General features: G+C 33.2%; 1 protein-coding gene across 1 annotated transcript in view; it reads right to left on the bottom strand.

The window, feature by feature from the left end:
* Positions 1–1,834: 1,834 nt before the first annotated feature.
* Positions 1,835–12,103, bottom strand: part of LOC149067562 (uncharacterized) — a 30,539-nt gene continuing 20,270 nt past the window's right edge. The window contains exons 16-19 of the mRNA XM_089252443.1: positions 11,339–11,401; positions 7,814–7,879; positions 3,681–3,728; positions 1,835–2,597 (exon numbers count right to left, since the gene is read on the bottom strand). Of these exons, the coding sequence (XP_089108569.1) occupies positions 2,577–2,597; positions 3,681–3,728; positions 7,814–7,879; positions 11,339–11,401 (198 nt within the window). The 3' untranslated portion in view covers positions 1,835–2,576. The remainder of the gene's footprint in view (positions 2,598–3,680; positions 3,729–7,813; positions 7,880–11,338; positions 11,402–12,103) is intronic.

The raw sequence follows: 12,103 nt of genomic DNA, 5'->3' as shown, positions 1-12,103 counted from the left end.
TGTAACTGCCAACGTCTAGAGCAAATATCCACATCCACCATAAAATACATTGGTATATATATTGATCAAAATTTAAAATGGCTCTTGCATTGTAACTATTTGAAAGCAAAATTCCGTTTCATCATTTATAAATTATACAACCTTGAACCATATGTAAACCAATCTTTTTTGTTAACCTATTATTATTCAATGTTCCAATCACGCTTACTTTATGGTCTGCCACTCTACGGAAGTGATCATGTAAAAACATTATTAAAAATATATATTGCACTATTGCTCCCATTATTTCTTTACAAAAAAACTGTTAAAATTTTGGCAGGCAATTACATCACTCCCTCAAATGAACTTTTTCTACTATTAAGGCATTTATATTTTTTCAGATCATGCTTATAATCAAGAAAAAACAGTTCTCTTTACCTTTAAATTCGTTACGAACATTCAATAGACATGATTTCATGCACACTCTGCCTTTGTAGTTCATAAAACTTTTCTCAAAAAAAAAAATATTTTAGCTTCCTTACTCCTAAATTTTATAATAGCCTTCCAAATGATCTCATAGTCTTCCACATTTTCGATTTTCAAAAACTTCTTAAACAATACTTATTTCAAATAGTCAATATTGAAAACTACTATTGATTTCACCCTCAAATTTACACTCCCATCTTTGCTACTGATTGACTTCCCGCACCCACTGGTTAAATTCTGATTTAAAATTCACTCGTTGTCAACTCAGCTATGTCATTTCATCTCATGTTGATTTATAGATTTTTTTATAAGTAATAAAGCACCCCCTGCCCATTGCATCATTGTATTATATTTTGTGTATATTTTATGCATTATATGTGTATTTGTGTTATTGCATTATATATTCCCTTAAAATCCTACTCCCTTTCCTATTTTGCTATTTTGCTTTTTACATTTTTTCATGATTTTTTTTCTCTAAAATAACTAAACACTGTAATTTTATTTTACATTGCATGACAATTGTAATGTTTTGAATTAACTTCTCCGTAATAACCAGTATGGGACCTTGGTGGTTTTCATTAATCAAATGTAATGTTTTCATTAATCTTATATATTAATAAATTGAATTGAAATCAATAAAATTGGTTTTATGTGCCTTTTATTGCAGATAGGTTGAAGATAGGACAGACTATATAGAACCAGAAAGATCAAGCTGTTGAAATTTTTTTTTCCCAATTGTTCTACGTATCAATAAAATACTAATAGAATAATGGGTTATCGCAACTGAACATTTTGAGAAATGGGCTTGGTATACTGTAGTTTTTTTTTAATCTCGTGGGCACTGAAAAATTGATAGGATGAACACATTTTAAGATAAAAGAACTCCTACAGAAAAATAAATATATTTGATGTACTACACTATATCGAGTTTCATCTGGTATATTCATTGTTTTTTAAACTAGATCTTCGTTAATCGATTAGAAGTTTACAAAATGTGATATCATGGGCATTCTTGTCATATATTCGATAAGGTTGGACGTCAAAGTGTCAGGAAGAAATCGGTAGACGTGTTTGCGAACATAAGATTTCTGCCAATACTATTCTCATTCTTTGGCCAAAGTAGCTCAACACCTGCCTCTTTTGAGTAAATAATTCCGGATCGATTGGGATTACTGACCGGAAAACGGATACAGCAGCTTTAGCTTTTCCTTTAAACCTGATAACGATTTCTTAGTCCCACCCCAATCTCTCTTGAAAAGAAAGAAAAAGCTGTTTCAATACATTTAATCAAATATTTATCGATATCATCTGTCAAGGAATGATTTATGTGACATTGGTGCAGATATAAATAAATAACGCAAAATAACAGTTTTAAAAGTTCATAATAATTATATTTTATTGCAAATTAACGTTGCAAGGAACTCAATTCTTCCTAGAAGAAAATAACAGCAGGATTTTCGGGGAAAAAACCACAACACACATCACGATTTCATTCGAATGTTACATCAGACATTTTCCAAATTAAAAGAATATTTGGTTTTATTATACAGTAAGTTAACATTTTGCAAGGGAAAAAAACAGATTGCAGTAAAACTTGAAGCTTATATAATTTTTTATGATTTGTTAACGAGCTATAGTTATTTGGCAATTTTAATTAGATGTAGTAAGATATAATCGATTTTATTAATTCTATATGTATAATAATTTGTGAAAGCTATGCGAAATCACGATGAGGATTTTTCATGATTTTTTTTTGTAAAGTTGATAATATTGGAAGATCGATTCCTATCGAATAAAGGTCGATATAGACAACATATTGTATTACCTTATCAGCAAAATAAGAGCAATGGAATTTGATTGATTGAAGAAAAAAAAAAAAAAGATAACAAATAAAAGTAATTTGCTATTTTTTTAGAGAATCAGGTTGTCCGTAACATATAGATAGGAACAAATATAATTGTTAAAAAGAAATGTGTTGCACCTTCAGCTAATTATTCAAAAGATCGGATATCTTATTTTATGTATTAATTTTAGTACATTGGCCACTTCTTTCTGAGCTCATCTTCGAAAAAAAACGTAAATGTAGAGATCCTTCTTCATTTTTTTTTTGGCTATTTTCTCTTTGATGCTGCCTGAAGATAAAGAAAAATAATGTACATATAAAATTTTTCTGTTATCGAATGAAGTAATTTTTATGCATATATTACTTGAAATCATTTTCTGTTCCATTATGTTTTCTTAGAAAAAATGCATTGTGACGTTCATATTATTAATTTAAACACTACCCACTTCTTTTAACGTTGTTTTCAAGGAAGTTTGTATTTATTTTTAAAAATATAAATAATAATAATAATAATAATAATAAATAGTTGTAAAAAAACTTTTATAACAGTCTGTAGACCCGAAAAACACAATGGGTAAGTATAGTAATCAAGGAAATTGCTTAAATTAATGGTGTAAAGCGCTATTTCGTTTAAACCCAATAGAAACTACGACAACTAGAGGAAGCTCGGATGCGTATGATAACGAGGTGCACAAGGTCATATATGAGCTCGCTCGTAAGAAACCTATGATTACATCATTTTCTGCGAGCTTCTCGATCTTTGTTGTTAATTATTTATTTCATTTTTTTTCTGTCCCAACTGAAGTTCAGGGACATCTGTATTATCTGATTATAAAATATCAAGTACTTTCTCATAAGACTATACCTAACCCGAGAATTATTATTATTTTTTGACTCGCGGTAGGCGTTTGTGTTGTGCGAGCCAAATATTAATCAATATTAATATTTCTAAAAAAGTTAGTTTTTTGAATAGCTGATCAGGTTTTCATGGCAGTCGTTAAATGTAGAAGAGTTTTCTAAATTAGAGTGCCATCGCGGATCTGCTATTTTCGGTTCTTGAAATGGTGAAACAACTAGCCATTCCTTACAGGACACCTGCGGATTAAACCATTCACTGGAATTGACGAAACGACAAGAAATTACTCACAAATACGAGGGCTGTCCAGCCCAAACAGCTCTTTGATCTTGACTACAGATTGTGGAAATGTATTGATATGCAACAATATTGATAAGCAAAAATAAATTTTCGCGAATTCATGGTCGAAAATTGTTACTGTATAATCAAGTTTTCCCGTAAAAATGCATGTTTTTATTCGATACTTAAATGAAGTGTATGTGTAGTGTTACTAGCAAAATTTTTCACCACACTTACTCGTCTTTTAGAATTCTTGCGCTTATCAGATGCTGATGTGAAACCACCCTGAAAGAAATATTTAAAGTGTTTATAAAATAAAATGATAACCCTATACAGTGTATAAAGTCATGTTCTTATACACTTTATCTTTCTAACCAACAATGACAAAAATTGGATCAATAAAAATTTAATAAATAAAATTAATATCAAAGAAAAACTCTACAAAAAACAAAAAATACCCCCATGTTAAGCACTATGAAGATATGTACAAAAATTTTGAAGAAGCTCCGAAACTGGAGATAAAGATAGTGAAAAACGAATACTTCAGGAAAAACATTTATATTGTAACAATGACAATTTATAAACTAAACTATAAAGAATAAAAATAAGAAAATTACTCTGCCAGATACACAACAAACTGCAAACAATTGGCTCAAAACTTTAATGCAGATTTTATAAATACAAACTTCGATTGTGAACATTCCAATATAGGAGCTTCTCCAAATTGTGACAGCAATGCATCGATATCTTCAATGATGATATCTGGCATTGAAAACAATGACCTACACAAGATAATATCTGAACTAAACGAACATAAAGCGACAGGATATGATGGTATAACAGTAAAAATGATCAAAATCATAGCCAAATATTATAATGTGACTTGTTTTATTTTACCTAATAAATACTTCATTAACAGAAGGAATTTTCTATCCCGAACTCAAAGTATCTATTATGTATTCTATTTTTAAAAAAGGTGATAAAAACCTTTTTAGCAAACTGTAGACCTATTTCAGCACTCCCGGTTAACGTAAGATGGAGAGAGCTGGAATTCGTGGTGAACTATTGCGGTGGTTCGAGATGTACTGTTACGGACGAATGCAGGCAGTACACATATAAAATGAAAAAAGCAATTATTTTGAAATAAAAAAAGGAATACCTCAGGGAACAGTACTCGGCCCACTCTTTTTCTGACATATATAAATGAATTATGCCTTCTAAAATTACATTGTAGAATAGTATCTTTCGTGGATGACACTGTATTATATGCTGAAGATAAAAATATTTCTCATTTGATAACTAAAGTTGAAGATGATCTTAGACAGGTTAACACATAGCTAGCAAAAAATAAATTACTTCCAAACATAGAAAAAACAAAATTCATGTGTCTAAAAATTAGAGATTTAAAACCAGAAACTCCAATATCACCAAGATTGCACGTTTGTAAATACCCCTCTCAAAGCTGCTCTTGCAGTCACATGGAAAGTGTAAGAGAATATAACTACACTGGTGTAAGAAATTAAGAGAATTCGCAGACTTGGTCGATTATCTCTAGAACTACTGTACCGATTTTAATGAAATTTGATATTTACATATATTGATACAATACAAAACAAATAATTATTCAATAATTGTAATAAACACGCATGATCGTGCGTAACACTCGTTGGAGTCGGAAGGTATGAAACAGCGGTTGCAGAATAAAAGGGGCTCCAAGACCTCATTCCTATACCTCACACCAGTCACAGTGCCTCTTTCAAAGACACGGAGAGGTGTGCGGCCATCCAACAAATGTTCCTGCCCAGGCCATTATACCTCTTCCGCCATTTTGGAAACAGTCATCTTTGATACACGGGTTCCTGTGGCTGCATACAAGTCACGAGAGAGCTGAGAAGCTGTAGCACTCCTGTTACGCCTCGCTATAATCGACAAATGACGATCTTTTCTGGCCGTCGTGGCTTTTGTACTACCTTGCCCAGGCTTTCTCTCGATGGATCCGGTATCCTGGAACTGTTTCCATAAGTTACACACGACGCTGGGCATTAAATTGAACTCTCTACAAATCTGGACTTGAGATTGGCCTGCTTCTAGCTTCCCCACAATTCGCCACCTCATTCCATCATCTAAACGTTGGTGGTTACTCATTTTTACTGTTACAATTTGAAATTAACCGATTGCTGCAAAATAACACCAAGAAATTCGCTGAGGTGTGCTAGCGAACGAAATGCGTCTTAACTTACGCGCGCTTATAAAGCCTGTTTCTCTACTGGCTCCGCCTACATACACGTGTACGCTTACGTATTTCATGTACAAGATTTGCATTTTTGTCTAGAAGCAGTGGTTTTACATTCAATTCAGTTCTTTTCATGAAATTCGATAAAATATGCTAATTATCTTAATTTATTTCACCAGTGTACTTAGGTGTAATTATACATGACGATGTAAAATGGAATAGCCACTCTAACAATGTCTATAATACCATGAGAAAACGAATTGCAGCTTTATATAGATTAAGAAACATTATAAGTCCGGATTTCCTTAAAACAGTTTTCTATGCTTGGATCCAATCAAGAGTAACTTACGCTATTACAGTATGGGGAGGTGATTCCCACGATAACATCAAGAACTTAATTAACATCTATAATCGCATAAAACGCAAGGTAATAACATTTAATAATCCAGGTCAACTAAAATCAGAAGTTTTAATACCTGATCTAAGGCAAATTTATGTGTATAAAATGATAATTTTCATGACTTAAAACCATAATTTATTTCTCAAAACTAACAACGATAGAACTTCAAATAGATACAATTTCTTGTATTCAACTCCAAACACAAATCAATACTTTGTTCAAAAAGTATAAATTACCTATGACCAATAATTTGTAGCAAATCCGGAAAAAAATTATTAGACCTTAAAATAAATAAACATCTCAAGAAAGAAATTTTTATATTTTCAAAATATACAACGAATTTTGAAACGTTTATTGAAAATATAAATTGGTAACCAAGGCAAAATTTGAAATATGTATCTATAATAAAAAAAAAACCTAAAAAAAAAAACAACAACAAATAAATCAAGAGGATGCCGTTTATTGTATACCAACATTTTTTAAGCTCTAGGACGGACCAAGTGGGTCCCTAAGAGCTGCATAGTGTATGTTTTGTTTTATTCTGTTCTTTTTATTTATTTTTTTATATTATCTGTATTCTGTGTTCATGTATTTGTGTGTGTTTTTTACAATCAAAAAAAAAAATTAACGGTGATGGAGAAACACATACTTTTAATTAGAAAAAGTATCTAAATAACGTGCCCATTTCCGATATGTCATTAATTTTACTAGTTGCTGTATATGTGCTGAGATACAAAATTTTTTTTTTTTACACCTCCGGTCTTCTAACTTCCAACTAAAAAGTTGTTGCCCTGTCTCTTTTGAGACGAACAAAAAACATTTCTTGTTTCTAAGTGCAATATTCGCCGAAATATTGCTCATTGAAAGTTAGCTTTGCTTCCTTACATTATGAGAGAATCTTATAATGAAAGGAAGTTTTAATGAAACTGCAACTGCAAAAGAATGTTCCGAATTTTTTCTCGAGTTGGTTCTGTTAATATATATTGTTCTCTCCTCCCTCATTTTCAGCGGTTCTGAACTCGAATATCTCGACTAATATTACATTAAGAAACAGAGACAAACTTTTGTGGGTTCAGAAGAGGCGGAAAAAACCCTTTCTGATTAGAAATTATATATAGAGGACAGGAAGACCGTATGAAAATTTGAATGTTGTATCTAAGTACATATATGGCCCCTAGTAAGAGAAATGAGCACGTTATTTGGATACTTTTTATAATTGTAAGTATTTTTCTATAACTAACAGTTCAAAAAATAAACAGTGTATAAGGATACGACTTCACACTTAGTATACTCATCATATAAATTCCAGTACAGGATGCATAATTAACAGCACGCACCGCAAATTACTGGTGAAACGTGGCTCCTAGAGGCATGCATACGTCCGATTGGAAAAAGTATCCAAATAACGTGTAGAACTCAGATACGTTATTCACATATTGCAAGGGGTAGTATAGTTATTGAAATAAAAAAAAATTAACTTTATACGAACACCTGTGCTCAAAAACCGAATTAGAAAGTTGTTGCCCTGTCTAAGGCCGAAAAAAAAAAAATCCACGTTTTTAAGTTCAATATTCGCTTAGATGTTATTTGAATACTTTTTCTTATTGGATATATGCTTCTACGATCAACGGTTCGCCAGTAGTTTGCGGTGCGTGCTGTTAGCTATGCATCCTGTGCATTTCAGTTAACTTATCTGGTTGCACTAAATGTAACATAAACGCATCAAAAATAACATACGTTTTCTTCACTTAAGGGAACATAGGAGTCACCACTATCTTGTGATACTACGTCCAAAGTGTTTTCCTTCCGAACCAAGAAAGATTTAAAAAAAAACATGACATATAATGTATGAAACACACACGCATAAATTAACATTCAATAAAATTTCAAATTTTAACCGAATTATGTGAGGATAGAGACCAACTTATTGGAGTTAATGTTTTCCCCCTATGTGCTGCAGAAATATCGTACGGCTTTAATTTCAGTGTGCATATTCAGAGCCCTTTAGCGAGAAAACAAGTAGGCGAAGCTTCAAAAAACTTGGTGGTGTGCTTTTCATGTCATGAAAAAATGATTTGTGGCAAAAATTTAGCAAAAAAAAAACCGATAGAATTTTTTAAATTTTTAGCGCTACGAAAAGTGATCTGGGACGAAATGATACGTGAAAATAGCTATGAAAAATTGCTGATAAACAAAAGAATCCTTGAGAGCACACCGGAATCAGAGGGGGCGTTGGGGAGGGGAAAGCAACTGCCCTGGGTGGCAGTTTTAGGTGGGAATAAAGAACACCGTTATAAAATTATACAATTTAGAAGTTGTGGGGCGGCAAAGTCATGTGTTTGCCCAAGGCCGCAAAAATCCTAGTTACAACCCTGCTTGAGAGCAAAACCGGTCTCTGCGTTCACAGATCGTTTCAAATTTAGTTTCTTCTCTCGAACAATAACCGATTGAAACAACCTCCCATCAAACATTATTTGATTGTACAACAGTTTCCGATTTAATTTGTAACATACACTGTCATCTCTGTCATATTTCACCACCGCATGCTCTTTTATAGGCCTCGGCCAAGCAATATTGTATAAATAATGGAAATCCTGAAGCCTAAAATCTGGGTTTGTTCGTTAAGGCATGCTATGATCTAGGCCAGTTTGTAAGGAAATCAAATCGGTGGGCCACTTTGAAGAAAGGGCATCGAAAAGTGTAGGGAGAGTTATAATCCTCGAGAGAAAAACAGTTTTTCACTCATGGGGGGGGGGGGGGGGGGTGTAAATTTTTCTCCTCACTGGTGGGCCAAATAGAAAGTCTGGTGGACCAAAAAAGCCACCAGTGTTAAAATAGGTGATGATCAAAGGCTATGATCATTTTACGTACACTGGTGGATTAATTAGTCAAGAACTTACAGATAAAAGCTGACTCTGAACGACTAGACAACGTCATTTACGCTTATTCATCATTTTTGTCGCAACACGGTAATTTTCTGCACAGGAGGGCTAATTAGACCGGGACCAACAATTTATTGCTGATTCCGAAACGCAGCCTTTTTTTCTTTTTATAGTCACCGAGAGGCTGGTGCGCTAAGCCCTCGATGGGGACTCCCTGCAGCAGCAATTTTTTTTCTGGTCATGTCGCCGTTTTTTGTTGTACCCTTGTGTCAGGAAAGTTTTCTGAGAAGGACGAACCGGGTATCGAACTCACGACACCTCTAAACATCCTTTGGTACTTTAGGCGAGTATCTTATCGACCTGGGCTACCGCGCCCTTCATTTACGCTTATAATATATCAAAATGAAAATTACGCTTTCCCGTATTCTAATTAAATCTTCGTATTTTCTCGTTAGACTTAACCCTCCCCAAAAATTGAAATCAACCTTTGTTTCCACAGACTCTTTCACAAAAATCTAGCTTTCTTCTAACTATTACCGACAGGAACAACCTTCAACCCAATATTGTTGATATTGTACTACACAATTTCCGATTTTATTTATAACATCAACAGTCACTTTTGTCATATTTTACCTCCGCATTCTACGGGGTGTCAGCACCAGGTTTACAAATTTCTAGGAGAGGTGGGGTGCACCTAGAAGACTCGCATAGCAATGCATCGTTGGAAATGCTTTCCTGATGCGGTAGGGTACACAGAAAACACCAGAAGTGAATGGACACCACCCAAGAGAACACGTGTTTTAATAATAAATGTACATCGAAAAAAGTAACAGAGGTCTAAGGTGTGCGAAGTGTCATCCACGAGCAATAATGAAGGTCTCGCATCTCAAGCGCATTGAATTTCGAACATTCTGGAAGATTCCAGGCATGCCTAGAACTTCCCTGAAATGCAGGCAACAAGTTCCTCAGTGCTGTCAACAGGGGTATCATACACCAATGTTTTTATATGCCTCCAGTCTGAGGACCCCGGAAGAAGTAATCAATGCATGATAGATCCGGCGATCAAGCAGGCCAGTACACCAAACGCCCAGAACCACCACTCCCGTAAAACGCCATCTAACGCGTCAGGAAAGCATTTCCGATCGTGCATTACATGTAGTTCCGAGTAATCTGGGTGCACCCCTGCTAGAACTTTTTAAACCTGATACCGAGACACCCTGTATAGTCCTCGGCCAAGCGCAACATTGAATAAATAAATAAATAAAACCTAGACCTCGCGATTGGCATGCGGCTAAATTTGGAACTTCTTGCACACCAGAACTAGTTTCAAATATCTGATTTTCAATAACTTAATAATTAACGAAATGATTAATCATTATCGTTAGTGCATTACAATTAATTATAGGCTTTTTCTTCAGGTGATGGAAGTAAATGTCAATGCAGCAGGCTCTCAAGTATCCTGCCTAATTTGGCGGAAGGGCATGCCGGATAAAAAAAAAGCAGGAAAGGCTGTATAAAGGCTCACTTTCGACCCCAACCATACGATTAAAAACACCCATCCTTTTTAAACCAAAACCCGCTATTATTTGTGTTTTCCGACCTCTTATATATATACCTCTTATATATTGCACATTTTTTAAATTTGCAACGGAAAAAAAGAAGTCGAAGAATAAAATTATTGTACACATTTTAAGGTAAATTTCATAATGTCTAACTTAATTTTAGGAAACATCAAATCATGTATACTGTACAGTAGGAATACATACAATTTTAACCCTCTCAGCGGCATTGACGATATACATCGCCTCCATAAAAGCCTATTATTTTGACATTGACAAGCCCAGATATTTTGTATGGGTGATTTCTCCATTGATCACTTTTCCCTATACCCTTTACTTTTGACCTGCTGAAAATCGGAAGAAAGCCTATTTCATTAAAAAATATATGACATTTTACAGGGGATTTCGTCATTTTTAAATGCAGTGGAAATGGTTAAAATGAACAAAATGTTAACGTAAAACGTACGCTTAATTCTTACAAAAATTATTTTAACTTATTTCATAGATAAATGAAATATATCTATCTATTATAAATAAATCTATCTATATTTCATAGATAATCAATTACACAAATTGATTACACTTGCAACGCATTGGCAAAGTAAATTATTATCATTTTATTACGGAGAATTATAATAAATTTTTAATTATGCCGGTTAGTCGAGAGCCTAGTGTTTTTTTGTTAGTATTTCCTTCCTTGTGTGGAAGAAAGCTGATGTAGTTATTGCTTTTATTTAAACTTCGGGGGGAAATCTGTTTTCTCTTTATCTCTCAGATTTGCATAACACGTATTATTATAAAATTAAAATGAGTAATTTTACATTTTCATTTCCATCTTGCTTCGCGGGATATTTAGTCTGAAGTTCGTGCAGTTTGGAAACAGCCTGGAAAGCAAGAAGAGATCATATATCAGCATCAAACAAGTCAAAAGAAAATAACTATAAGCGACATAATTTTTGTCGGTTTTCAGTGAACAATTGAACACATACAAAATTAATCAAGTATGTAAGCAATTGGTAGGTATTGTATTGAAAACTATTTTGCAGAGTCCTTGAATAAACTAACTAAAATACCTGAGAGATAAATTGGAAAAATGATTTATTATTTATATATTTTTGTTGCCGTAAGAATGGAATAACAATTCATTTTATGCTGTAAAAGATATTGGAGAGAAAAAATATCGAGATCTCGATAGAAAATATACAACGAAGTCTCTATATAATAAATTTATGTTCAACAAATTTTTATGTTCAACAAATTTTCATGTTCAACGAAATGTTTACTGGATCACTTGAATTTTCATTAATTGAAAATTATTTATCATAACCACACACACACAAATTTGCACAAATTTTTATTAATTTTTCTATTTTGGGAAATGTCACAGCAAAGTAAGGTAAAAGAAAGATTAATACACAAATATTATAAAAATGTTAGGAAATATTTTCACAGTATTTGTTGAACATGATATGAAACGACATTCACTTTTTCATGTTGCTGATGAATAATATTTAAGTCTGATACTAATTGTACAATTTAATGTCATCGGTTAATGTACAGGAAACATTTCGAAATTTTTCAAACAC

The sequence above is a fragment of the Pholcus phalangioides genome, unplaced genomic scaffold (assembly GCF_987345545.1).
Source record: "Pholcus phalangioides strain wild (caught in Gottingen) unplaced genomic scaffold, Ppha-v1.0 ptg000029l_1, whole genome shotgun sequence".
Classification (NCBI taxonomy): domain Eukaryota; kingdom Metazoa; phylum Arthropoda; class Arachnida; order Araneae; family Pholcidae; genus Pholcus; species Pholcus phalangioides.
The sequence above is the reverse complement of the archived record's forward strand: the minus strand, read 5'-3'. Positions and strand labels throughout refer to the sequence as shown.